The following is a 23,539-nucleotide window of genomic DNA, read 5'->3' on the forward strand; positions in this document are numbered from 1 at the left end:
AATGAGTAAGTGTTTTGAGGCATTTTTAAAGGCCTGTTTCTCAGATCGTCACAGATTGCATTAACCTTGCACAGAAGACACTAAAGGAAAGCTCATCACAACAGAAACGTGTGTTGCTTGTGTTTTTCTTCGCAGCGACCGGCTGAGCGAGTTTCTCTGATAGCACCCACACCTGGGAGGGGCGTGAGTGTCTGGACAATGTCAAACAATGACAAATGTCCACCAGTGGTTTCCCATTTGTAGCTGAATTGCCAGGACAATAGACCGGCTCGCTCTCCCCAAGTGGTTCCATTCATTTGCAACTGCAAGCAAGAGGTCGTTGTCCCGAAGAGGGCAATCAGGAGACGTGTCCATCTGCAGGGCGGGGGGGGGGAACGGACACAGAAACACACGGGCGCTCCCGCATCCACACCTAAAACCAGGCAAACTCCCATCACGCTGCCGCCGCTGCAGTGCGGCCTGGAATAGCTCACAGGCTGCATTGCTCGGCCCCTGCATGTCAAACGGTCACCTCGGAGATGAAGTGCAGCCGAACATATCATCCTCAAACAGGCCGAGTAGATGCACGCAGGCTGGGAATGCAGATTTCTGCACGATATTAGCTTGTAGACTCATGCACACATGCACAAATCAAATTCTCAATCTGTCTATCTATATATACATCTATATATACATCTATATATATATATATATATATATCTATATGTAATCTATCTATATATCTATCTATCTATCTACACATGTATTTATCCATGTATCCACATATCCATCTACATCTATTTATCTATCCATCAATAAAGGATATCTGACTTGAAAAAAAATATTTTTAACAGCCTACTTAAGAAGACAAACAAGAAATCTAAACCTTTCAAAGAGAAACAGTGGGGAGAGGATGGGGGGACATTTAAATTGGCTACTGTGTCACAGCTCTCCAGCAGCCCATTTCTTTCTACGCCCCTGCACAATTATATTAAGTAGGGCCAATAGGAACAAAGAAGAGGCCGGACCCAGGCTCCACCTCTCCCCCGACCGCCTTCCTCTGAGCTTTTTAGATGTACATAATCCCTGAGTTGACCCAGAAAACAGGCAGTCGTTTCAAGATCTGATGCGGCAGTCTTTGTGCACACCGTCCCCGCTGGAGCATGACGCGTAACCCGCAGGAATAGACGCTGTAATTCGCCTTGTGGAGGAAAACTGTTTAAATACACGGAGCCGAAGCAAAGTCGCGCAACTTTGTGAATACGTCGCGGATTCGGGTGAGTGTTTTTCTCCGGGGGGGGGGATTGGTTAAGAGACGTCGGGGGTCTCGGTGTGTGTTGGTCTGCTGCTCCGTTGTTTGCGTTTCCTTGTTTCCAACTCGAGGTGTAACCGAACACGAAGTGATGGAGACACGCGGAGCCTTTGTTGCGTCCGACGAGCCGTTAGAAATGTGGCGATCGGGCTCTTTGGGGGGAGACGTTTCATGATGTCAGTGTTCTTTGTTGCAACCTTACGTGCGTAACGTGTAACCCGTGGGCATCTGCCTTCTGTCACGTGCAACACGGACGGGATCTAACGCATTGTGCCGTGCACGCGTTTTCGTCGATCCCGTCGTGCACGAAGTCTCGGTGTAAAAAATAAATAAATAGAAAGAAGCAGAGCACGTTAACCTGTAATTCCGACCTGGGCGTTCGTTCCTTGGCACAAAGCGGGCGGGTTGGGGGGGGGGGGGTGTAAGGGACCGATTTTCCGTGGTCGTCAATGAGCAGATTTATTTCCGTCCGGAAGCGTTTCGCTGGTTTGACAGCGGCGTTCCGAGGGAAATGCATCTTTGTTCCTTCCAAGGAAGGAGAATTGTGCAGCCACTAGAAGAGTCAATTGACCCACAGCAGTGTACTGCACATCTCTCACGTGCTACATGATACGGGTTAAATGTACAGATGCGTTTGATCAGTCATGTTTTTACTGCCTCCAAACGTCCCGTCTGCCCCGATCATCTAACAGCGTCTCCTCTCTCTTCGTAGACCGGAGGCATGGCGGACCATCTGATGATGCCCATGAATCACAGCTCAGCGGGCCCTAGTCTCCACGGTTACAGGATGGGCATGAATGGCGGCCTGCAGGCGGGTCACCAGCAGCACGCCAACCAGCAGGCTATGCGGGCACTGCCCAACGGCCAGATGATGCACTACGGCGGCGCCCAGGCCAACATGGAGACCGCCATGAGGCAGCGGCAGGGCATGGTGGGCGGGCCCATGAACGGACAACTGAATGGGGCGCAGATGGGTCACCACCAGATGACCTCTGGGAACATGATGTATAATGGCCAGCAGCAGCAACAGCATCACATGCATCCGCAGCAGCAGCAGCACCCTCAGCAGCACCAACAACAACAACACCACCACCAACAACAACAACAACAACAACAACAACAACAACACCACCAGCACCAACAACAAGCCCAGCAGCAGCAGCAACAACAACAACAACAACAACAACAGCAGCAGCAGCAGTTTTTGAACGGAGGGTTGACGTCCCAGCAGCTCATGGCCAGCATGCAGCTCCAGAAACTCAACACCCAGTACCACGGACACCCACTGGGACCTATGGGAGGCAACCACATGGGCCCCACCACCCAGTACCGCATGAACCCAGCCCAGCTGGCCAACATGCAGCACATGGCCGGACCCGCCCTGGCCCTGAACGGCATGGACGCGGACATGATCGACGAGGAGGTTCTGACCTCGCTCGTCATGGAGCTGGGTCTGGACCGGGTCCAGGAGCTGCCCGAACTCTGCCTGGGCCAGAACGAGTTTGACTTCATCTCAGACTTTGTCAACAAACAGCAGCCCAGCACCGTGAGTTGCTGAGAGGACACAATGGTGCAAAATGGGGGGGGGGGGGACAAATGGAGAGGGAGTTGTCCACGGTGGACGGAGAGTGGACGTCTTTTTATTTAGGGAGCACAAGTGAGCGCAGGATGCACAGAACTGAACCCTGGATACCCTGCGGGGGGGGGGACCACGCCGTGCTGGAGTCTCACTGCGTGCTTGTGTCCTCGGGGGGGGGAGGGGGGGCGGTTGGGGCAGAGTTCCACCCCTCCCATTTCCTGGACATGAATGTAATGAGGACATGCAGCGGTTCTTAGAAGCCACTCTGAGACACTGTGGGGACTCATGACAGTTTACCAGTCAAATAAAGGTGAATTTATTTATTCCTATCTGAGAAAACTGGTGTAAAGAAGGACCACAAATCTCCTTTTTGGAAACCAAGTGGTTTTTGTTTCTCTGACAGCAGGATGAGGAGTTTTTAAATGAAGTTCTCAAGATTCTTTCCTTTGATTTGGCCCAGTATTTAAATGAGCTCAGATGATCGGTTCACCTAAAGAAGAGCTTCTATCGTAAGTCAGACCCGGTAGAAGAACAATGTTCTCATTTGATCCAGATTTTAAAAAATGGTTCACTTTTGGTAAAGTGTGGCCTTTTTTCTTTCCTTTTTAAATGTATTGTTCTCAAAAAAAATCTACTGCTTTTACTGTATGAAGCTGTATAACTCCACCATGTCCACACTGTTGTGTTCTATTGGAGGTGTAGAACCGCCTTAATAGCGCAGATTCTTATTTATTGGTTGTTTATATTGTCCCCTTTTTTTGTTATCAAGACGGGGGGGCGGGGATGGTCTTTGTGAAGGGGGGGTTCTGAGGATCAATAAAGACGGCCTGGATAGAACTGTGGCCTGCTTTTCCATTCATTGCCCAGTGGTTCCCCGAGGCAGTGTGGTGGGGGGGGGGGGGCGCGCGCAAGTGCTTCCGTTAACCTGTGGGGGGGGGGCTCCGTCTCACTCCAGTCTGGGAGGGAGATGTTCAACACAAATGGCTATTTCAATAGACTCTACTGCATTTCCCCGGTGGTTTCTCTAATCTGCAGGTTTCCTTCCTAATGAGGTGACTGATGCTGCTGGTCAGCCAAAGACCATCTGATCTAAACGGGATCTGATCCCAGCACCAACATGGTGATCTAAATAGGATCTGATCCCAGCACCATCTGATCTAAACGGGATCTGATCCCAGCACCAACATGGTGATCTAAATGGGATCTGATCCCAGCACCATCTGATCTAAACAGGATCTGAACCCAGCACCAACATGGTGATCTAAACGGGATCTGATCCCAGCACCAACATGACATTACGTGTGCTAGAAAGGTTTATGGTGGTGACGTATTATTTCCAAAGGTCGTGGGCTTACGCAACGTGTGTGTGTGTGTGTGTGTTGTAACATCACATGTCATCTAGCAAACGCTTTTATCCAAAGCCACTTACGTCGCATTATAACATAAGGTTCGACTGCATCCTCTAAATAATGACTTATGCAGATTCAGACCAAGCCGCATCTCTGGTCAAGCCCCCCCTCCAGCAGCAGGAGTCTCAGATCTCTGTCTCCTGGTATATCCCATAATTGTCCGCTGTGCTGGGAGCTGTTTGTTTAAATGCAGAGGTTTGGTTTCTCCCAACGGTTAACGTTCAGCCCTGTTTGCTGTTCTGATGCTCCCCCCCCCCCGGGGGCCGGTCTAGACGCAGGGCGAGCAGGGCGGGACCCTCGCAGACGCTTGCAGTTGCTTCTGTTTTTCTGACGCTGTGTTTTTTTCTGGGCCCACCCACGAGCAACGGGCTCAATGCAACTTCCTGTGGCGGCTTGCAGGGTTTTCTTTCTCAATATAAGTCAGAGAGCACATTCTGATGGAGAGGCAGACCAGCGAGGGGGGGGGTGTGTAAGGATCTATCCTGTTTTTTTGTTTTGTTTTTTTTGTCCTCTGGCAACTCTAAACTGGGGTTTCCCCAACAACGATTTTACGATTCCATTTAAAACGCTTCAATACACAGAACACAAGGTGTGTTAAATGCAATCCAGCGCCCCCCCCCCCTTTGCCCACTTGAACTATTCTGTTGTCCATGTTGTGTAGCTCTCACATCTCCAGCTGGTGCCAGACCTGAGCTCATGGTAATCTCAGGCCTGATGGATAGGTGGTCATTGGCTGCTCACACACACACACTCACACACACACACACACACACACACTCTCTCACCCTTATCAAACAGGCTAACTGGGACAGCAGGGTCTCCGTGTGGAGTCAGGTGGAAGATAAAGTGTTCCTTGTGTCATGTCGAGTCCTCGTGATCCTCAGAGCCAGAAACGAGTCATTCATGTGCCGTGAACGTTTCATGAATGAGCTCGGCGTCGCCTTCTCGTCGCCGTGCTGAGATTTCAAAAGAGGGTGAAGAGCTGTTTAAAGGAAGAGTGGAAAAAAACACACAAAGAAAGTGAGAAGACAACTTGAGATGAGAGGACGAGTTATTTATTGACAACAAGAGGCTTGTTTCTGTCTTTGTGTGAAGGTCACATGTCTGAACATGTCTGCAAGAGGGTTTAGAGGCTTTTTGGTATGTTTTATCTCGTGTGTGTGTGTGTGTGTGTGTGTGTGTGTGTGTGTGTGTGTGTGTGTGTCTGCTGGCAGGGGGAAAACAAACAGCACCTCCCTCGGGGCAGGGTTCATTTGGTTGACTGGACGCGTTGCTTAAGCCAAACTTCCTGATTTTCTAGCTGAACAGTCACGTTGTATCTTCACCTGACGTGTAGTCGTACTGGACCCCCCCCCCCCCCCCCCCATACGACACATCCGTTGTTGGATTCTGGCATTTGAGTAAAGTTCAGCATCTTGTGAGGCAACAAAACCTTTCCTCTTTCTCATGTGGGGGGGGGGGGGGGGGGGCAACATAATGACATCACACCCCTCTCCCCAGAAGCAGACACTGTAGCTTTCTCTCAGTAATTGTTTTGTTTTCCATACGTATCCTGGGGGGGGGCTCCAGAGGTAAGTTGATTTTGGCGTGTCGGGGCAGGTGACACTAAGGTTGCCTAGTGACCAGCAACTCCTCAAACCCCCCCACCCCCAAATCTGGGGTTGAATGGTTTGCCAGCTCTTTGAAGTAGGAAGAGGGGGGGGGGGGTTGTAAATAATTGATGTCCCTGCACACAGCTGACACCTCCTGCTCAAACACACGAGGTGTCCCAACAGCGGTAAATATTTAAGGGGGTGTGAGTCCAACCGGGTTCTTACGCAACAGTTGTGCAGAATGTTTCTTATTCTTTAGCTTTTGAAAAGCCGGGATTACCACATTGAAAGCTTGTTTTTTCTCTTCTTTCATTTTTGTTTTATTGTGTAATTCAAACTGATTCTGACAGAAATAAGCTTGAATTACCGCTCTAACTCCCTCGATGTGTCAGAACCCGCCGACCCAGACATTTAACAACGTGAAACACTCTCAATCCACAGCAAGTACCTCTATTTGATGGAGGGGTTGATGTGACACTTGAAGCCTGAACGAGCTTCACGGGGAGAAGTGCTTTGTTTGAAGGCCCCCACCCCCCCCTGCACTGCTGCCCGGGACCGTTGGAACCGAGGGGAGCGCTGTTAGCTCAGGCCGTGTTCTGTACACAGTGTCTTTGTGAGCCGGGTTTAAGCCCGCCTGCTAATCTGGTGACGCTTGGAGGGAGCCGCTCTCGTTGGGCTTTGTGTTTTCCTGCTGTTGGAATCGGCTTCGGCCCAAACGTCAACGCGTGAATGCTAACATCTGCACGCCATCGTCACCTGTTGGTCTGTTGTCCTGCGGTGGGTGTTTCTGTGATATCGATGCATTCTGTTTTTCTTTCTTTTAACTCCGTGACAGATAATACCCACGCTGCCATGTGACATGTTTCATTAGTCGGGCCGCACCATCTGCAGGCGAGAGGCGGCGTTCCTGCCCGATGTCGCCGCCCTCGTCCAAAGCCACGCGAGCCATTCAGGAAATTTAATCAAGTTGCATTTTTTTTTTTTTGCAAAAGATTGTAGTGAGTGACATAGCTTTGGGTTGTGATCACATGTTCCTTTTGTGTGCCTCATTAAGAATGAATGCGTGATACTCATATTTAGCCTTGTATTTAAAAATAAATAAATACGTCTTTTAACATCATTCAAAAGGTCAGCGATACAATTCAAAAGTACATCATCTGAGGCCAGCAGGAGCGTCACCCAGAAGGCATGCTGGGTATTCTGGGATCAGCTGCAGGGAAAGTGGGCCGCTGAGCACTTCATGTTCTTCTATTCTACTGAGTGCAACGTGGCAGTTTCTGCAGAAATGACAGTATTTCTACGCTCACCAGAGATTGAGAAAGTCCTTTTTTTTTTTTTTTTTTTTTTGTTATGACGGATCTCTGAACCCACAAAACTTCCTTCCATTCAGACTGAAAGTCACTGTTTGTGTTTAACTGTAACCGGGTGAAGGCGGCGGATGAGCACCGCGTTGTTGGTAAATATCAAGAGCAGAATTCCCCCAACGTGACCCAATACCCCGTAAGCCCCGACCACAGAGATTCTGCTTGTGTGCATTCACAGGACCCAGGCGTTAGTCAGACCCCACTCCACCACCAACACCAACTGTAGCACTTAAATCACTCTTATCTACAGCAGGTTGTAAATTGTTATTTAATGAAATTGCAATTTTGAGTTATGGTTGAAATGCACTTATGGTAAGTTGCTTTAAATAAAAGCTTCAGCTAAATGACGTGTAATGTAAAAATATTGAATATTCACCTCAGAACTCAAACAGCGCCTGATGATTTAAAAAAAAGGGGGGGGGGGGGGAAGGCACACTGTGGTGTTTTGGCCGATGAAGTAAGAACTGGCTTCACAACCTCGGTGAGCACAATATGCAGCACGAGGAGCTGTTACATCTATAAATAGCACAACAGTTTGTCTACTATTACACATCAACACGCACAGGCATGAGCTGCGAGCAGAACACACCAACACAGCACAGATTGTGCGTGTGCGTGTGCGCGTGTGCGTGTGTCATATGCTCGCCCACAGAAAAAGGCATTCATACTGATCCACGTCAGTTGGAACCTGTGGGTTGGGTCACTGTTTGTCGTGTTTTCCTGTTTTCACCCAGAGGATGTGGTTGGTTTTTTTTGTCTTGTGCCAAGTTGCTTCAGTAGACACAAGTCTTTTTTCTTTTCTTTTTATTACCCACAATGCCTGATGGCTCAGTGACGTGCTGACAGCATCGTTCACCACAAACAGCAATCAATAGGTTCACGCATTCATAATTCAGAGGGGCTTCTGAATAATGGAAATGAACCTGCACAAACATATGAATAAAAACATCAGATCATCATGCTGCGCGTGACAGATGGAGACGTGACTGCCCATGTGAGTGCACGTAGTGCACGTGAGTGAGGCCCAAGGAGAAACAGCAAGGGGACATTACAGCTGCAGCACCGCCCCCTGCTGGTGAACTACTGCGACTACACAACTACAAAATCAGGCTTTAAGGGTCCAAGAAATAAGAGTAATGCAAACCAACAGGTGACTCATATATTTATTGAACAATGTTAATAATGATAAAAGGGCTCTCAATGTAGGAGCTCTAATATAGTATAAAAATGTAAAAAGTACAAAGACAAAACAAGGCAATGTAAACAACATCCAGAATAAGAACAAGGAAACCGTTTGGCAGTATTTTCAGAATAAAGTGTTTTCTGTTGTCTTTCTTAAAACCAGGGACGCGTCATCGTAACTCAGCGCCGACACGGACGCCAACGAGCCGTTTGTGTGTCTGCCGATCCGGTACCGGCGCCGCATGCAGGGCCTCTGTGCGGCGAGTAAGGCAACATCGGGCTTCGACATTACTTTCCAAAAGAATAACAAATAAATACAGAAGACATAAATGTACAGAAATATTATTTATTAAAATAATGCTATCTAATAATAGATCCGTATATTGTCGCAGATTGTCACATGACCCGGCTATTTGCGTCCGTATCGGAGCGCTGTCACATCCCTTTATAAAACCTGTCTTTCCTCCCTATAGTTAATGCTGCTGTGGTCACGAAAGCAGCCCCCAGTACTGGGGGGTGCGTGTAGTGTTTTCTTTTTTCTCTTCAGGGTTCCTGAAGCAGATCCCACACAAAGCGCTTAATACCGTTTAAAAATACAAGTCCATAAAAGTAGAAAATATGAAATGTACAGAATAAATGTGACCTAATAAAAAGGCCTTTTACAGTTACACTGAAATGTAAAACCGTCCCACGGGTCCCGTGCTGCTTCGGGGGCTGGATTGTGCTACACAAAAAAAACAAAATACAGTCCCCATTGGATGAGGTCAGGACGAGGGTGTGCAGTACCACGTGGGGGGGGGGGGTCTGATGCATGATGCTACATGGAAATGGTCGGAACTCGTAGTGCGTGAAACACGGATCCCTGATCAGGACGGTGGGCCCCCCCCCCCTCAGGCCCGTTTGAGCTTGTCGATGTGGAAGGTGAGTTTGAGGGCGGGGCCGAGCTTCAGGCCCATGTATTTCATCATCATGTCGCTGCGCAGCAACAGGAGGGCTTTACCGTCAATCTCCTGAGGCAGAGGGAGGGAGAAGATCAAATGTTTACTGAAGCCTGAATAGTTTACAACACACACACCTTCATTCAATAGAGTATACGCATACATGTTTTCTGAAAAGGTCAGCATGGGGGGCCAGCACGGGGTCCATGTCTCTGATGTACTTCATGACTTCCTCCACGGTCCACAGGTTGGGGTCCGGACCGCTCGGGTCCTCCCGGAAACCGCCCGAGCCTAAAAATGAAAACAACTTTACACAAGCTGCTGGAAAGTGCAATTCATCTGGTGAAGATCCACCAGAGCGGTGTTACCCGTCACCTGTGGAGGTGTGTCGGTGCAGCAGCTTGGGGGGAGACCTCAGGCCGGCGCTTGGTACCATGGAGCTTGGAGACAGGGGGCTCTTCTTGAAGCGCTCCGACGCGGCAACAGCGTCCTCCACGGGGGACTCGCCTGGGGACAAAGACCACCTTAATCCAGAAGACCCCCCAACGGTGGAGCTACACCAGAATAATTACCGCCCCATCTTAAATCTACCTTTCCAGAGCAAACTTTTAGGAATAATGAAACAAACATTCATAGAATACTGGAAGGAAGGTGAATGGATACGATGTGTCCTCCTGGGATCCACAACCCGGCAGCATGGACGGACTTTAAGTGCTGCATTTAAATACATTTAAAAAAGGCAAAAAGGAGCAGTGAGCTCAACCTGCTCAAAGACTTGATCTCCGTGATCGTTGGTGTCAAAACATACAAACACTTTAAATGTGTCCATTAAAAAGTACAACTCCCACAATGTGTAATAAGACCTCCAATACGCGTTCTAGTCACTATATAATGTGTTAAAAGCCCTCTGTGACTTCATCTAATAATGAATTTGAACAGGCTAGAAACCCTTTAGATCAGAGTGTGTCCTCTGGCCTTCCATCAAAGTGGACATTACCCTTTAACATAATCCATTAACTTAATTAAAATCTAAGGAAAGTGAAAGATGATTAAACGATTAACCTCTTGTCCCTGAACTCAGTACGAGTGAGTTCTGAGCCAGTAGCTTCTTCTTAATATGATTATATAAATACATACATAAAAAGCCCCTGATTATATGAACAAATACAGATTTATTTACGAGTGGAAGGCTGGTTTGATCACAAATGAAACTAAAACCAAAGGCATTTAAATAAAAATGAAATGAACTAGCACCAAACAACATGCATAAAGTAGGTTGGGTAAGATGTTGGCACCTTCCATACCTTCTCACAGATATATAGCAAGAGAAAACTGACATGAAGAAGGGGACACCGTACCGTCGGTGGAGCGCCGGGCGGTTTGGGACAGTTTCTGAGGAGCTGCACCGTTGTGATCTTTGAGGAAGCGTTTGGCAGCTGGACCCCCGCCGGTCGACAGGCCGTCTCCAAAACCTCTTCTCTCTGCCCAAAACATCTCGTTCTTTACTCCAATAAACACTTTCAAGCAGCTCCACAGCAGTTGTGTTATCCTTTAATCATCTCCTGATTCGTTGAGTTTAATCTACATTTAAATGATTTGTCCCACTGTAATATTTATAATATGACAACAGCTGCTACATTTCACCAAGCAGAAACATCGCAGTGTGACGGCTGCAGGTCGAATATTTGGCGGCACCGACCTGCGGGGAGCGTGCGGGGGCCCCCCCCCCCGGCTACGGGCTGGCTGCCGAACAGCGGGTCGCAGTGCAGGTTGTGGCAGAGCTTCTCCAGGAAGCGCAGCACGTAGGACACGCTGCTGACCGCCGGCAGGGTCAAGGTGTGCTGCCGCTGGTCGAAGAAGGCTGGACGAGGCAAAGCAAAGACAATCAGGTTCCTCCGTGGGACGCAGCGGGGGGGGGGGGGGCAGAGACGGGGGGGACACAGCGCGTCCGGCGGCTGCTGCTGCTGCTGCTCGGCCCCCACCTGATATGACTTCGCCCCCTTGTCCCGACTTGAGGCAGGAGAAGACGGCGCCCTGGTTGTGGGCGGAGTCCACGCACGCCTGAACGCACTGCTGCAGCACCGAGGAGGCCCGGCCCGGCCCGAAGTGGTCCGGCAGCTGCTGCACCCGCCGCTGGTCCAGACGGGGTCCCACCTTGCCGTGCTTGTTTAGATACACACAAACTGGTGGGAGGGGGGGTGAACAACGTGTTATTGTGACCAAGCGCTGCGGGGCCCATGGTGGCGGCCTGTGGCCCGGGTACCTGTGGGGGCCTGCAGCGCTGAGGTGGGGATGGTGGCGTTGTCCGTGGGCACCGTGCTGGTGTCGGGCTCCGGGGTGCTGCTGCTCGGAGACGTGGCGACGGGATTGGGCGCCAGGCGGGGTTTTCGCTGGGAAAAAACAACAACATGAATATTCAGAAATTCTTGTGTTTTATTTTACATTTGTGGATCCCATGTTGCTCTTTGTGATATTTGTCCACTGGGAATCAGCTCAATCTACCTTTCAGAAGAAAAAACATCAAACAGGATGGCGTTCCTTTTGTTGTTTACGCAAGACACAACAAACATCTTTAAATATAATTAGCATTTTGACACCGCTGGAAAAAATTGTCTTTCTAAACTTCCTGTGAGAAATAACCGTGGTGTGAAAGCTCTTTATGCATTTATTTAACCTCCTCCTCCTCCTCCTCAGAGATCACAGCCTTTGGCAGTGTATAAAATTGAGATGACACTACAGTGAGTCAACACGAAATACCTTGGATATAATAACATTTATTATTTGGGTTTAGTGAGCTCCAATGGCCTCGACTGCTCCAGGTGATCACAATGGTATTGAATAGCAGAGCAGGGATGATGTCATGTACATGCAGTGGACAGCTACCTTGCTGCCAGGTTTGGGCCCTCGTTTCTTTGGGATCTTGATCGGTTCCGCCCCAGTCTGCTGCAGAGCTAAGCCGTGGGCCCAGTTGGCGGGCAATCTGCCCCGGGTTCTCCCCGGTCCCGCCCCTGGCCGTCCCGGCCCCGCCATGGCGTCCTGCAGCCAGCCGGCTCGCTTCGCCCAGTTTAACTGCTGCAAACCAAGAGCGGAGGAGACGGAGGGTCAGGTGGTGTGGCCCTCCTGCGGTTATTCACAGAACAGAACTTAGAACGTTAGAACAGAGGAAGGTTCTAGTTTAACCAGGCGGCGATGAATGGTTCTCAAAAAGGAACATTCTCTCCAGCAGCCAGCAGGGGGCGACTGCTCAAAGCACAAGAAGGAAGTGTGACTTTAAGGAGTCAAACAATCTTCAGCGTGTTTTTGTTGGTTAGTAAAGGTTGGGGGGGGGGGGGGGGGGGGGGTCTCTCATCCAGGCGGTGCCTACCCTGCTGCCAGGCTTGGGCCCTCGTTTCTTGGGGACCTTGATGGGCTCCGCCCCCCCCGCCGGGCCCTTCTGGTTCCACAGCCCCGTCCCCTTGGCTTTCCTGCGGCCGGGCTTCCGTCCCCTCTGGCCCGGGGGCCTGCCCCCCGTGGGCGCCGGGTGCATCGCCGGCCGGTCCACGCTCCCGTCGGTCAGAGCCCCGAGGCTCCTGGGCGGCGCCGCTGCCACACACACACACACGCACACACACACACACACGCACACACACACACACACACACAGGAAATAAGGTCATTAAAGGCTCGTATAATGTGAGTGACGCATGAAACGGGTCCACTGAAATCAACACACGTGCTTTTTCACAGCAACAAACGGCAGAACGAGGCGTCCGAGAAGCTTTCGGCACACGACGCGGCTTTCTCTGCGCCGCCGACCCGCCTCCTCGCTTCCAGAACCTGTCACGTCAAACCCGGCTGTAACTAAAGCCACTTGATGAACAGCTGAAGTTTCTCACAGCAGCAGAGGCTCACTTGAACCTCCTCCTCCTCTTCATGGTGGTCAGAGGAAGGGAAATTAAAGACGTCATAATTGACCGTGATACACTGAGGTCAATACGCTGCTTAGGAGTAATCTCGATAGATCGACGGTCCGTCCACATTACATTAAGCTCTGATGAATCCACTGCATCACAAATAAGCTTTTATTGATCAGGTTTAGAGGAAATGTGTCAAAACAACTGAGGAGAATGGAATCCAGTGTCAGTTGCTCCAAAAGCTTGAGGAGAAAGAGCCCAACTAACGGCAGGGCTGGACGACACTGAAAGACGCCCCGAGGAGCAGCCATTGATCAGCATTGAATCATCCAGTCAGACTGGGATGAGAAAACAGAAAAGAAAGAGCTGAAGGACTCGAGGGGAGAGGAAGAAAGAGAAAGAACACATCAGAGAGAGAGAGAGAGAGCGAGCATTTCTTCTTCTTCTACCTTGTGGAACCTCCATGAAATGTGTCTCTGCAACAGCCATGAATGCACACCCTTCCTCTCGATGGGGGAGCATTTCAGCATCACAGGGACCCACGGAGGGAAAACCCCAGAGGCTGAACCAAACACACGAAGATGACCCAACAAGCCGCGCACGCTGCGGGATTTATCCTCCAAGAATGTGTGCGTGAATAAACAAGCACACAGAAGAAAGAGGCAGCGTGCACGCAGGATATCTGGCTCCACGTGCACACGCACACACACACACACACACACACACACACAGGTATTTATGTTGGATCTACTGTGGACAGATTTACGACCCCAAGCAGCCACATGCATTAACACTGGTCTGTATTTATTAAACACACATTCACACCAATCAATGCAAAGCTCAGTCTGCAAGCTACTGCCACTTCTCATGGAGGGAGGGGGTGGGGGGGAGCGGGAGGGGGGAGGGGGCTGTGTAAGAAGGAGAGAGAGAAAAAGAAAATAAGACTCCTGATTAATCCTGACCAGATTGTGGACAAATCCTGGATAATTTCTTTAAAAGGTCACATGTTCGCTGATCAATGGCGGCGCTCTTAAATACAGTCAAACAAACAGCGTAGTGAGCAAACCCCCCCCCCCCCCCCGAGTTCACCGAGTTCATCGAGTTCATCGGCAGCTTCGAGTTAAAGAGAGACAACGTCCCACCAGCTTCTGACCCATCGCTCCGCTCTTTTCTTTCATCTCGACTCACCTCTCGTGCTCAAACCAACGGGGAAAGCGCGGCGGCTGTCTGCACCGCTGTCCTCAGATTCACCCTGTCCTCCCACCCTGTCCTCCTCCTCCTCCTCTCCCGCTCGTCCTCTGCGTTGCTCCTCCTCTCTTTCTATTTCCTCCCACCATCTGCCGGCAATGTAAACAATCCTCTTCCAGCGGCATATGTCTGCCTTATCTCTACTCTCTCTCTCCGAGATGCCTCACCGGACCCTGTTAGCCGCGGGTGCCTACGAGAGGCCCGGAGGGGGGGGGGCGGGGGGGCCCCGGGCTCGTTCCAACCAGGTCCAGGCCGCACTCTGCCAGCTGGGGGAGTGCCAGGCCTTCATAAGACTCCAGAGGCACGTGGTGCCTGCCCATGTCCCGCCTTCCCTTTTCCACTCATGGCAGAGATGACCCTTTTATTCACTTCTACCGTTTCCTGGGTAACAAACATCTGCCTCTGCTGAGAAAAGCAAACGTGGCCACAACCTGAAACGCTGCAGCCTCGTCGTTCGCTGAGTGGAAAAAAACAAAAGAAGAAAAATGGGCCCCCGGATGTCACTTGAAACCGATTTGGCAAACGCGGTTAAAAAGTGAGCCGAAGAGAGATTGCGTCACCATCTGGAATTAAAAATAGCAAACTCGTGTTGAGGACGTGATCGACTAATGATGCCTTCGGGCGGTGACGTAATACACGTCGCACTGGAGACCGCGTTGCACCAAACTAATCCACAAGTAAGAGAATACGTTTTCACTATAGTACTATAAAGGGTGCTTATGAGGACTGGATCTGCTGAACAACTGAGGCCCAGAAACTATGGACATATTAATATATTATTATTATTATATTAATGTGAAGAAAATAACAGCAGCATCCAAACAGTACGACACAAACCAACTAGATGGAAGTTACAGTGTTGCAGTTCAACTCCAATTATTACAAAATACAATATTCACAAAATCACACACATGTAACATGATCTAATGTGTGTGGTGATGAACAGTGACATTTTGTTCATTATTTATACAACTTTGACAAAATGCCGGTGAACAAGTGCATCGACTGTTATCTTCTTTCTCAACTTGCCGCCGATGTCGTTGAATTTTTGTTTCTCATTACAGCTCTTATAAAACTGCATTTGTTAAATAGAGACGTGGGCGCATTCTTTACACTATAAAAACTATTATTATTAAAGTAACTCGGTGAAGCTGAACCCGGGTCGCGCCGCGTACCTTTGGCGCCGGGCGGCTGCAGGTTGTCTCCGGTGAGCGCGCACCAGCCCACGGGGAAGATGTCGCGCGAGTCGTAGCGGCAGTAGTAGTCGAAGGCTCCCCGCCAACCGTCGAAGGTGACCAGCACCTCGACGCCGCGCAGCGCGCCCACCGTGGCCGGGCAGATGAAATGGGGATTTTTACGGTCCACCGCCTCCAGCTTCATGCCCAGCTGGAAGGAGTTCTGCTCCGGGGCGGGAGGCTCCTGCTGGGGGGCGTGGAACCAAAGGGACGAGCGTCAGGTGTGGAGGCGCCACATGTACCTGGGTGTTAGTTTGTACGTATTCTGAATACACTCTAATGAGACCTCCGGTATGACGATGACTGGCGGAGGAGCCTGACACGGGAGAGCGTGTCGAGCTTGTGAGACTCGTCCAGGTACCTTGTGAAAGATGCGAGAGGGAGCCATCTCAGCTCCATTCAGTGTTTTCAGGAGGAACATGGGCCACGAGGACGCGTTGAGACGGAAACCTGAAGAAAACAGCCGTTGTTGTCAAAAGTAGCTTCAGAGCAACATGGCGACGGACAAAAATCACGAGAAAACTTTCACAAACTTTTAAATGCATAGATGATGAATCAAGAGAATAATTAGCAGGCGAGTGAAGAAAGAGGAAATGTTGCTAAAAGGTGCACAGGAAACGTCTCTTGTGTCCTTAGAGGGATCCAATTATAGCCGTGAACATGACACTTTAACATTTGTTCTGTTGCTCACCGACACCTCGTGGACCTCCCCCCCCCCCACCCTCCCTAATCCCCGGGGCGTCCTCACCGAGCGGCGGCTGCAGCATGCCCCCGTTCTTCTCGCAGTTGCCTATCGGCTGGATCTCCGAGGAGTCCACCAGGCGCCAGAAGTCGTTCTTGTTGTCCGAGCCGTCCAGGCGCAGCCGCAGCCGCGAGCCCGTCAGGCCCACCACCGTGGCAATGCAGGTGGACGTGGTGTTCCGCGGGTCCAGGGCTTCCAGCTTCATGCCCGCCTTGAACTCGTTAAGCGGGGGCACGAGGCTCTAGGCGGGGGGGGGGGAGGAGAAGACGGGTGTAAGTCGCGAGCGGGCCGCGCTGTGACGGCGGCGGGGAGAGAAGCTCGCGGAATAGCATTGATTGGGACAGGTGGAGGACATGTCCATCCTGCTCACCTGTCTGAAACAAGCAGAGGGTGCAGCCACGGCCCCCGTCTCCTTCAGGTATTTCTCCCAACTGAAAAGCCCTGCAGAAGAATGTAGATCACAAAACAGCTGTCTCTGCATTTTGTGGTGATAACAAAAAAAAGTTTCATGGATGTTCAGGGGTTTTCATGCATTTTCAGTGGAATTTGACATGCAATGATTACAATCTTTAATCCACCCTTTGGTTGATATCAATCTGTCACGCTGAGGTAAATCCACGGGCCCTTTCACCCCAAACGTACGTACCTTGGTATTGTGAGAGAACCCGAGAGGGCCGTCCACTGCGGGCTTGCTTGATCCTTCTGACTTCTTTCCATTCTATAGCTGGAGGAGCAGAGCGAGATGGAGTAAGCTCTCCATTACTCACCAGGCAGTGCACACTATGAATACATGACGCATGATGTTTACGATGGAAAACATCACTGCTTTCATAAATGACGTGGTGCAGTTTGACCTTTCTGTGGCAGAGGCTTCCTCATGCTCCAATGCAGGCCAAGCTCACAACACACAAGTGGCTTCCACGCTAAAGACAACACAAAAAGAGAATAAACCCTTTGTGATCATAAAGTGGCAGATTGAATTACAGGGTTGTTTTCTCCAGTCAGACACACACAAAATACGCATAATAATAAGAATAATCACAGCAGGGCAAAAGCTCCTTAACGACGTGTTATCATTATTGATATTAAAGCAAGTGAAGGTATGTTTTATGAACAGCACACTACCTTAAAACCTCATAACCGATCAGCAGCGGGCGATTCCCTCTGCGGTGGAAGTGCGCCTTTTTCCTCCACCAAGGGGGGGGGTGGGGGGGGTCCAAATGAGAGCGGCCCGGTCCACGCTCCTCTTGCTCCGTCTGGGAAAGTGACAGGAGGCGTCAGTGAGACCTGCGTCCAGGTTCCCCCCCCCCCCTGCCTCCTGTTGCTTACCAGCGGGTCACATGTAACCGCGCGCAGGGACCACTGCGCCCTTTCCGCTGTTTACCATTTTGTTCACTAATCAATTATCGCGCTTATCAGAAAAGTGTTGACTCCGTCCACTAAACACATAGCCGACACACGGGGACCCCCCGCCGCTGCTGCCCCCCCTCCCCCTCTGCCATACCGACACGTTTACACTATCCCATTCATAAATCCACACGACACGAACAACGTCCCCCTTTGGGGGAGAAGTGCAACACAAAAAGCACCGAGAGCAGACCGCGCACCCGGCGCGCGACAGCCCGCCGCCCAACGGACGCTAGCTTAGCATGCTAGGTGGCTAGCTAGCTTAGCACGCTAGGTGGCTGGCTAGCTCGCTAACCTCCTCCACAGATAAATATTAGCATTGGCGGAGCGGGAGTCCGCCGGCGCACGCGGGCAGCCCGGTGGCTACCGGAGCTCAACGCGGAAGCGCAGCCCGAACCGCGACGGTGCTCGGTGCATCCGAGGATGTTTACCTTGCTTTGTAACGTGTGTTTGTTTCTGATGTGGATTTAGCGCTTGTCCGCCATTTTTTTTCTCTACACGATGAGGAGGGGGTGTTTTGCCAACATTTTTTGTTGGGCAGTCAGGCAACCGGGCAGGCTGGAGGATGGAGGAGAGAGGAAAGAGGAGACAGGAGGGAGGAGACAGCAGAGTGGAGAGGAGGAGAGAGGAGAGGAGAGAGGATACAGGAGACAGTAGAGAGATGAGAGGAGGAGAGAGGAGAGGATACAGGAGACAGAGATGAGAGGAGGAGAGAGGAGAGGATACAGGAGACAGTAGAGAGATGAGAGGAGAGAGGATACAGGAGACAGTAGAGAGATGAGAGGAGGAGAGAGGATACAGGAGACAGTAGAGAGATGAGAGGAGAGAGGATACAGGAGACAGTAGAGAGATGAGAGGAGGAGAGAGGATACAGGAGACAGTAGAGAGGACAGAGGAGATAAGAGAGGATACAGGAGAAAGAGGAGAGAGGACAAAAAGGGAAAGAAGACAGAGGAGACTAGAGAGTAAATAGGAGAGAGGAGACAGTATATAGGAGAGAGGAGAGGAGGAGAGAGGATGGAGAAAGCAAAAAAGAACATTATTAAATGTAACAAACATTTTACAGAGAGTAGAAAATATTAAATACATAGTATTTTTTCACTGCAGTATTTAAGTATTAAATGCATTTAACTAATTAATATGAATTTATAAATAATACACAATAATTAGTTGCCAATTTAAATGGACATTCAACTCACCGGTGTCAAAGTGCAATGTTTAAAGGTTGAATCTTGAAAAGGGGACAACGAGGTGGGATTTACTGGAGGCCTGTATTGTTATTCCACAATATACCTTTAGACAGGTGCGTAATAAACTTGCAACTCAGTGCACGTAATCCTGCTCATAAATTAAAGTAATGTATTTCATTTATTTAAATATAATTTCCCAAGAAAGGATTTACAGGAATCCAGCACGAATCCATCTCTGACTCTGCAGGATTTGGCTGAAAAGAGGCTGAAAAAAGTGAGTTTCAGTTCATATGCAGCTCTTCATTTAAAATGTCTCTTCATTACACAATGTGGATAACCATGATTGTTAATTTAACACAAGAATATTAAAGACAAATAAGTGTGACATTTTAGCAAACATTGTTATTCCAGCATTGCAGAGTACTGTTTAATTTAAAACAGTACAAGTTTTGGGGCTTTTGACAAAGCATGTGGGGTATTTGCCTTGAGCATTACATTAATGACATTTAGATTTGATCCGTGCACGCAAAGCTTAACTTATTAAAGACTATTTGTTCCAGTTAAGAATATTATAACAGAATTATGACATCATCAAGATCTACGAGGCATTTCAATCTAAATCCAGTGTGATACACACAGCATGAAGATATTCTTGTGTGTCATTGTGTGTGTGTGCGGTTTCGCAGAGACACACAGCGGTCGGATTGCGTGTGTAATGGTCACCTGGCAGCACCGCTAATGCCCCTTTCAGCCTACGCTGGGCAGGCCATGGCCCAGTGCCCCCCCCGCACCCCCCCGCACCCCGGGCAATTATGTTTGCTTTCACACGGTGAAAAGGGTTAATTGGCAGCGCCCACGCGCCTGATTGGACCTGTTTCACGCCTGTCAGCCTTCATCGCGTCAAAGGAGGCCCCGGTCCACCGGGCCGCATTAGAACACGCACGCACGCACGCACGCACTGTGCACGCCCCGCGCATCACGCATCACGGACACGCGCGGTGCACATGGCTCAAATCTAGTGGAGCGGAGGGATGAACGCGCGTGCAACGCCACATGCAAACGCAACACGCACGTCAGACAAAGAAATGTGAGGCACTAGTGCAAAGGATCCTGTTTATACAACACCTTCGTCCCCATGCAGAGACGCAGGGATGTCCACACGTGCACGCGCACACGCATTATGTAAAATCACCTTTTGGGCCGTTGCAGGTACCACCAGCAGGGGTCAGTGTTGCTTTGTGCAAAGCACGTTCCTCACATTATTCATCTGATCCTGATGTTTGGTGCTTGGTACTTTGGTACCATTTTCACCACTCACTTTCCTCTAAAACTCTCAGACATTTATTCTAATTATGTTTATTCATTTATATTTAATTCATTTCCCTTTATTATCTTTTTCTGCTTGTATGTTCCTTGTGTTTGAAGTCTGTTTGTATATATTTTCTGTGTTATTATAATTTTAGATGAACTGGCTGATATAGAATGAAGCCATGCCTACTGTGTGCTGTCTGTTATAATGATATTAATGTCATTCGAGTTTTACATTAATAGGGCTCTGACTACAGAGCTGTCCATACATCAATCCTCAAGCTTCAACACATTTTATATACAAAAAATGTACAGTACAGATTCCAATTCTGTGCTTGCTGAAGGTTTTTCATAAAAGCACATGTTATGAATTGTTGTTTTTTATATTAACCAAAAAGAGCTCCACTTATCCGCTCCATGAATATCACCATAAACATAAGGGGCAGCACAATGAGGATTAGCACATGATTAGGTTCTATTTGCATAATGTTAGATAAATGCATCTGATAGCTGTAGGTAATCTTCTCCTCATCTTGTTAGCAGGTTTCCATAGTTACGTACAATACAAATACACAAGAGCCTGCGAAGTACAATTTTCAAACAGACCTTTTGTGCCAAAGCAAATGCAAACTCTCATATAAGCGTTTCCTTGTCTCGTCCTCCTTGTTCTTTTCTTTTGATCTCGCCACGTGACTCTGGCTCTCTGAGCTTGGCGCTGTGTGTTTTTTGTTTTAATTCCTAAACATGTTGCTGTAGGTGTCCACTAGCCAATGGCACGGCTCCACTGCCGCGCTCTGTTTCTGCACAACACAGTCAGCAGAGCAAGGATCTTCTCCCACTGTGCCTTCTTGTCACTTTCAGCACTCTGGCACGCTCCGACAAAGTCGCCCCTCACACACACACACACACACACACACACACACACACACACACAGGCATAAATAGACACAAACACACGCACGTGACACACACAGTGAGAGACTGCGTGTGTTCTCTCCTGACTGTGCCTCAGAGGACTCTTCGCTTTGTCCCACAGACGAGGACATGCGTGCACACACACACACACACACACACACACACACACACACACACCGGCACGCACTTCCCATCTCTGCTGGCATCCTGCGGGACGTGCAAGAGAGAGAGAGGGAGAGAGAGGCAGAGCATATGTTGGATAGGCGTTTGTTGAGGGGGGGTATTTCTCTTTGGATGTTGTCTTACAAGCTCTGACGGCGTGGTGCAGAAAGAAGGATTTTTTTTCCTCCCACCCCCCCGTCCAATTTATTAATCCTTTTAGGCAATGTTCTCTGTTCAGAAATGCAAATTGAATCAATCTGAGGCTGACTTTAAGACTTTTCAAGTGGGATTTAATTAGAAGCCAGGGCCTGCAGTTTTTAATGAGAGAGGGGGTGGAGAGACTGAGATAGAGAGAGAGAACCAGAGAGGCATGGGGAGGGAGAGTGGGTTGCTGTTTTGATCTGGGGGTCCTGCTGGAGAAAGGATACACAAACACCCACGACGCACACACACACGCACACACACACACAGATGCACCCCGTGGAGCCGAGCACGAGGCGGGGGCCCGCTGTTTGGCTTTTCTTCACTTCATCTCCGTCTTGTGCGATTTTTAACCATGGATCTTGTTACTTGGGTACACGCCTCGACCCCCCCCCCTCACATCAACGCGTGGTCGTCTCTGCAGCAAAGCTTCGTGATGTCATGTATCCAAAGAACGCTTTCCCCTCAGTCCAGTTAATCATCTCTTAACCCCTCAAATACATCTGAAGGCCACGAGTGCCAAATCGCTTGAGTTATTTTTACTCATTCTTGTTGTTTGAACAGTTCCAGATCTTCTCGTCCCTCCCTTGTAAATGATTCTAGAAGACAGCCCCCCCCCCCACCCACCCCCCCTCGCCCCCCCTCGAGGGAACAACCGCTCCCCGGATCTATCAGAGACCTCGCTGCCATTTGGCCGTCACATGCTCCGCCTGATGCGTTTTGGGGGAATATGGCGCTGTTAAAAAGGGTGAAGTCGGCCTGTGGTGTCGTGAAGTGGGTTTGGGAGCTCACGCTCTCTGCAGCAACTCCCCCCCCCCCGAATAACCCCCCGCCCCCCCTTCGCTGGTTCCTGTCACCCCTCTCAGGCTGGATCGGGCCTGTGTCACATCTTTACCGCCAAAATGCTTGATTTCTCCTTGTTTTGTTCTGCCCCTTTTGTGTTGCCTTCCACCAGGAGAAAGGGGGGGGGGTTGGATTGGTCGGGGGGGGGGGGCTTGTTAGTGGTTGATTCTAAATTGACCATTTCCACTTTGAGTTCTCTCTGTGCTCATAGAAGCGGTGTCTTTTCAGGGGGAGAAGCGGCGACGGTTAATGTCACGAAGATTATTTCAAGCTCACAAAGTTTCACATAAGAAGAATAAACATGAAATTATGTGCATGAAAACAACAATTTTAGATGCCAGCGGAGTTGATGTACAGTGTTGAAGGAGCAGAGGAGGGAGGGAAGTGAAGTGAAGGGATGACTTTAATGGCATGAATTAAAGACACAAATTCACCCATTAAAGTGAGAAGTAGTGTGTGTGTGTCTCACAAAACGCTCGACGTCTCGTTGATTCTGTCAATGTTTAAATAACACAAATGAATCTCCATTATTGAAACGTGTAATTAATCTCTCTCTCTCTGTCTCGTCCTCGTTCACATTTAATGGAACATGAAAGGGAAACCCGGAGAGCCAACGCTGCGCCGAGGTCCTCATTGAGGGACTCACATCAGAGGGACAGACGGGTGGACGGGTTCTGACAAACAGACGGTTGGTCCAGAACTCCTCCCCATCCCACCACTTGGGGCCTCCTACCCCCCCCCCCCCCCCCTCCCTCTCGCCCTGTGTCTTTGAACTCGGGCCTTCATTAACAATCTGCTGATTAACAGGCCTGGGAACAGGGGGGGGGCAGAGACAGAGAATATGTGTTAGATGATGTCCACAGCAAAGCTAGGACACGTTCTCACTGACACTGGCTACACATTGTGGTGGACGGGGACGGACGCAAATAATAACAACAATAAGACATCGTGCAGAGGACCCCGGAGACCACGAGGACGCACTCGGAGGGGAAGACTCTGTGGCCCCAGGGAGACACAGACGGGCCGCCAAAGGGAGAGAG

General features: G+C 49.7%; 2 protein-coding genes across 3 annotated transcripts; one reads left to right on the forward strand and one right to left on the reverse strand.

Moving 5' to 3' along the window:
• Nucleotides 1-1,012: 1,012 nt before the first annotated feature.
• Nucleotides 1,013-2,941, forward strand: cited4b (Cbp/p300-interacting transactivator, with Glu/Asp-rich carboxy-terminal domain, 4b). Its single transcript, XM_037455022.2, has 2 exons — nucleotides 1,013-1,256; nucleotides 2,004-2,941. Exon 2 carries the CDS (start codon nucleotides 2,013-2,015, stop codon nucleotides 2,847-2,849), a length of 837 nt encoding a protein of 278 aa, XP_037310919.2. The 5' UTR covers nucleotides 1,013-1,256; nucleotides 2,004-2,012; the 3' UTR covers nucleotides 2,850-2,941.
• A 5,439-nt stretch (nucleotides 2,942-8,380) lies between these two features.
• On the reverse strand, nucleotides 8,381-18,632 carry LOC119197901 (polycomb protein SCMH1). Of its 2 annotated transcripts, XM_037454593.2 has the most exons (17): nucleotides 18,312-18,632; nucleotides 17,599-17,729; nucleotides 17,328-17,396; nucleotides 17,120-17,197; nucleotides 16,844-16,914; nucleotides 16,480-16,714; nucleotides 16,093-16,181; nucleotides 15,672-15,918; nucleotides 12,720-12,937; nucleotides 12,239-12,427; nucleotides 11,619-11,745; nucleotides 11,338-11,538; nucleotides 11,055-11,216; nucleotides 10,714-10,836; nucleotides 9,731-9,862; nucleotides 9,519-9,646; nucleotides 8,381-9,427 (listed from the first exon to the last, which is right to left on the reverse strand). In XM_037454593.2, exons 3-17 carry the CDS (start codon nucleotides 17,350-17,352, stop codon nucleotides 9,308-9,310), a joined length of 2,145 nt encoding a protein of 714 aa, XP_037310490.2. In that variant the 5' UTR covers nucleotides 17,353-17,396; nucleotides 17,599-17,729; nucleotides 18,312-18,632; the 3' UTR covers nucleotides 8,381-9,307. The 2 variants fall into 2 exon arrangements, with proteins under 2 accessions (XP_037310490.2, XP_062421563.1); XM_062565579.1 differs by lacking the exon at nucleotides 17,599-17,729.
• Between the last annotated feature and the right edge of the window lie 4,907 nt (nucleotides 18,633-23,539).

Source organism: Pungitius pungitius, chromosome 11, assembly GCF_949316345.1.
Source record: "Pungitius pungitius chromosome 11, fPunPun2.1, whole genome shotgun sequence".
NCBI classification, from domain to species: Eukaryota; Metazoa; Chordata; class Actinopteri; order Perciformes; family Gasterosteidae; genus Pungitius; species Pungitius pungitius.

Excerpts from the sequence above, each read along its gene's own strand:
- cited4b (XM_037455022.2), top strand. The coding sequence starts at position 2,013 with ATGGCGGACCATCTGATGATGCCCATGAATCACAGCTCAGCGGGCCCT.
- LOC119197901 (XM_062565579.1), bottom strand. The coding sequence starts at position 17,352 with ATGAGGAAGCCTCTGCCACAGAAAG. Across the intron at positions 12,938-15,671 it reads GCAGCCGCCCGGCGCCAAAG|CGGCGCCGCCCAGGAGCCTC; the intron begins GTACGCGGCGCG and ends TGTGTGTGGCAG. Across the intron at positions 12,428-12,719 it reads GGCCCAAGCCTGGCAGCAGG|CAGTTAAACTGGGCGAAGCG; the intron begins GTAGGCACCGCC and ends CTTGGTTTGCAG.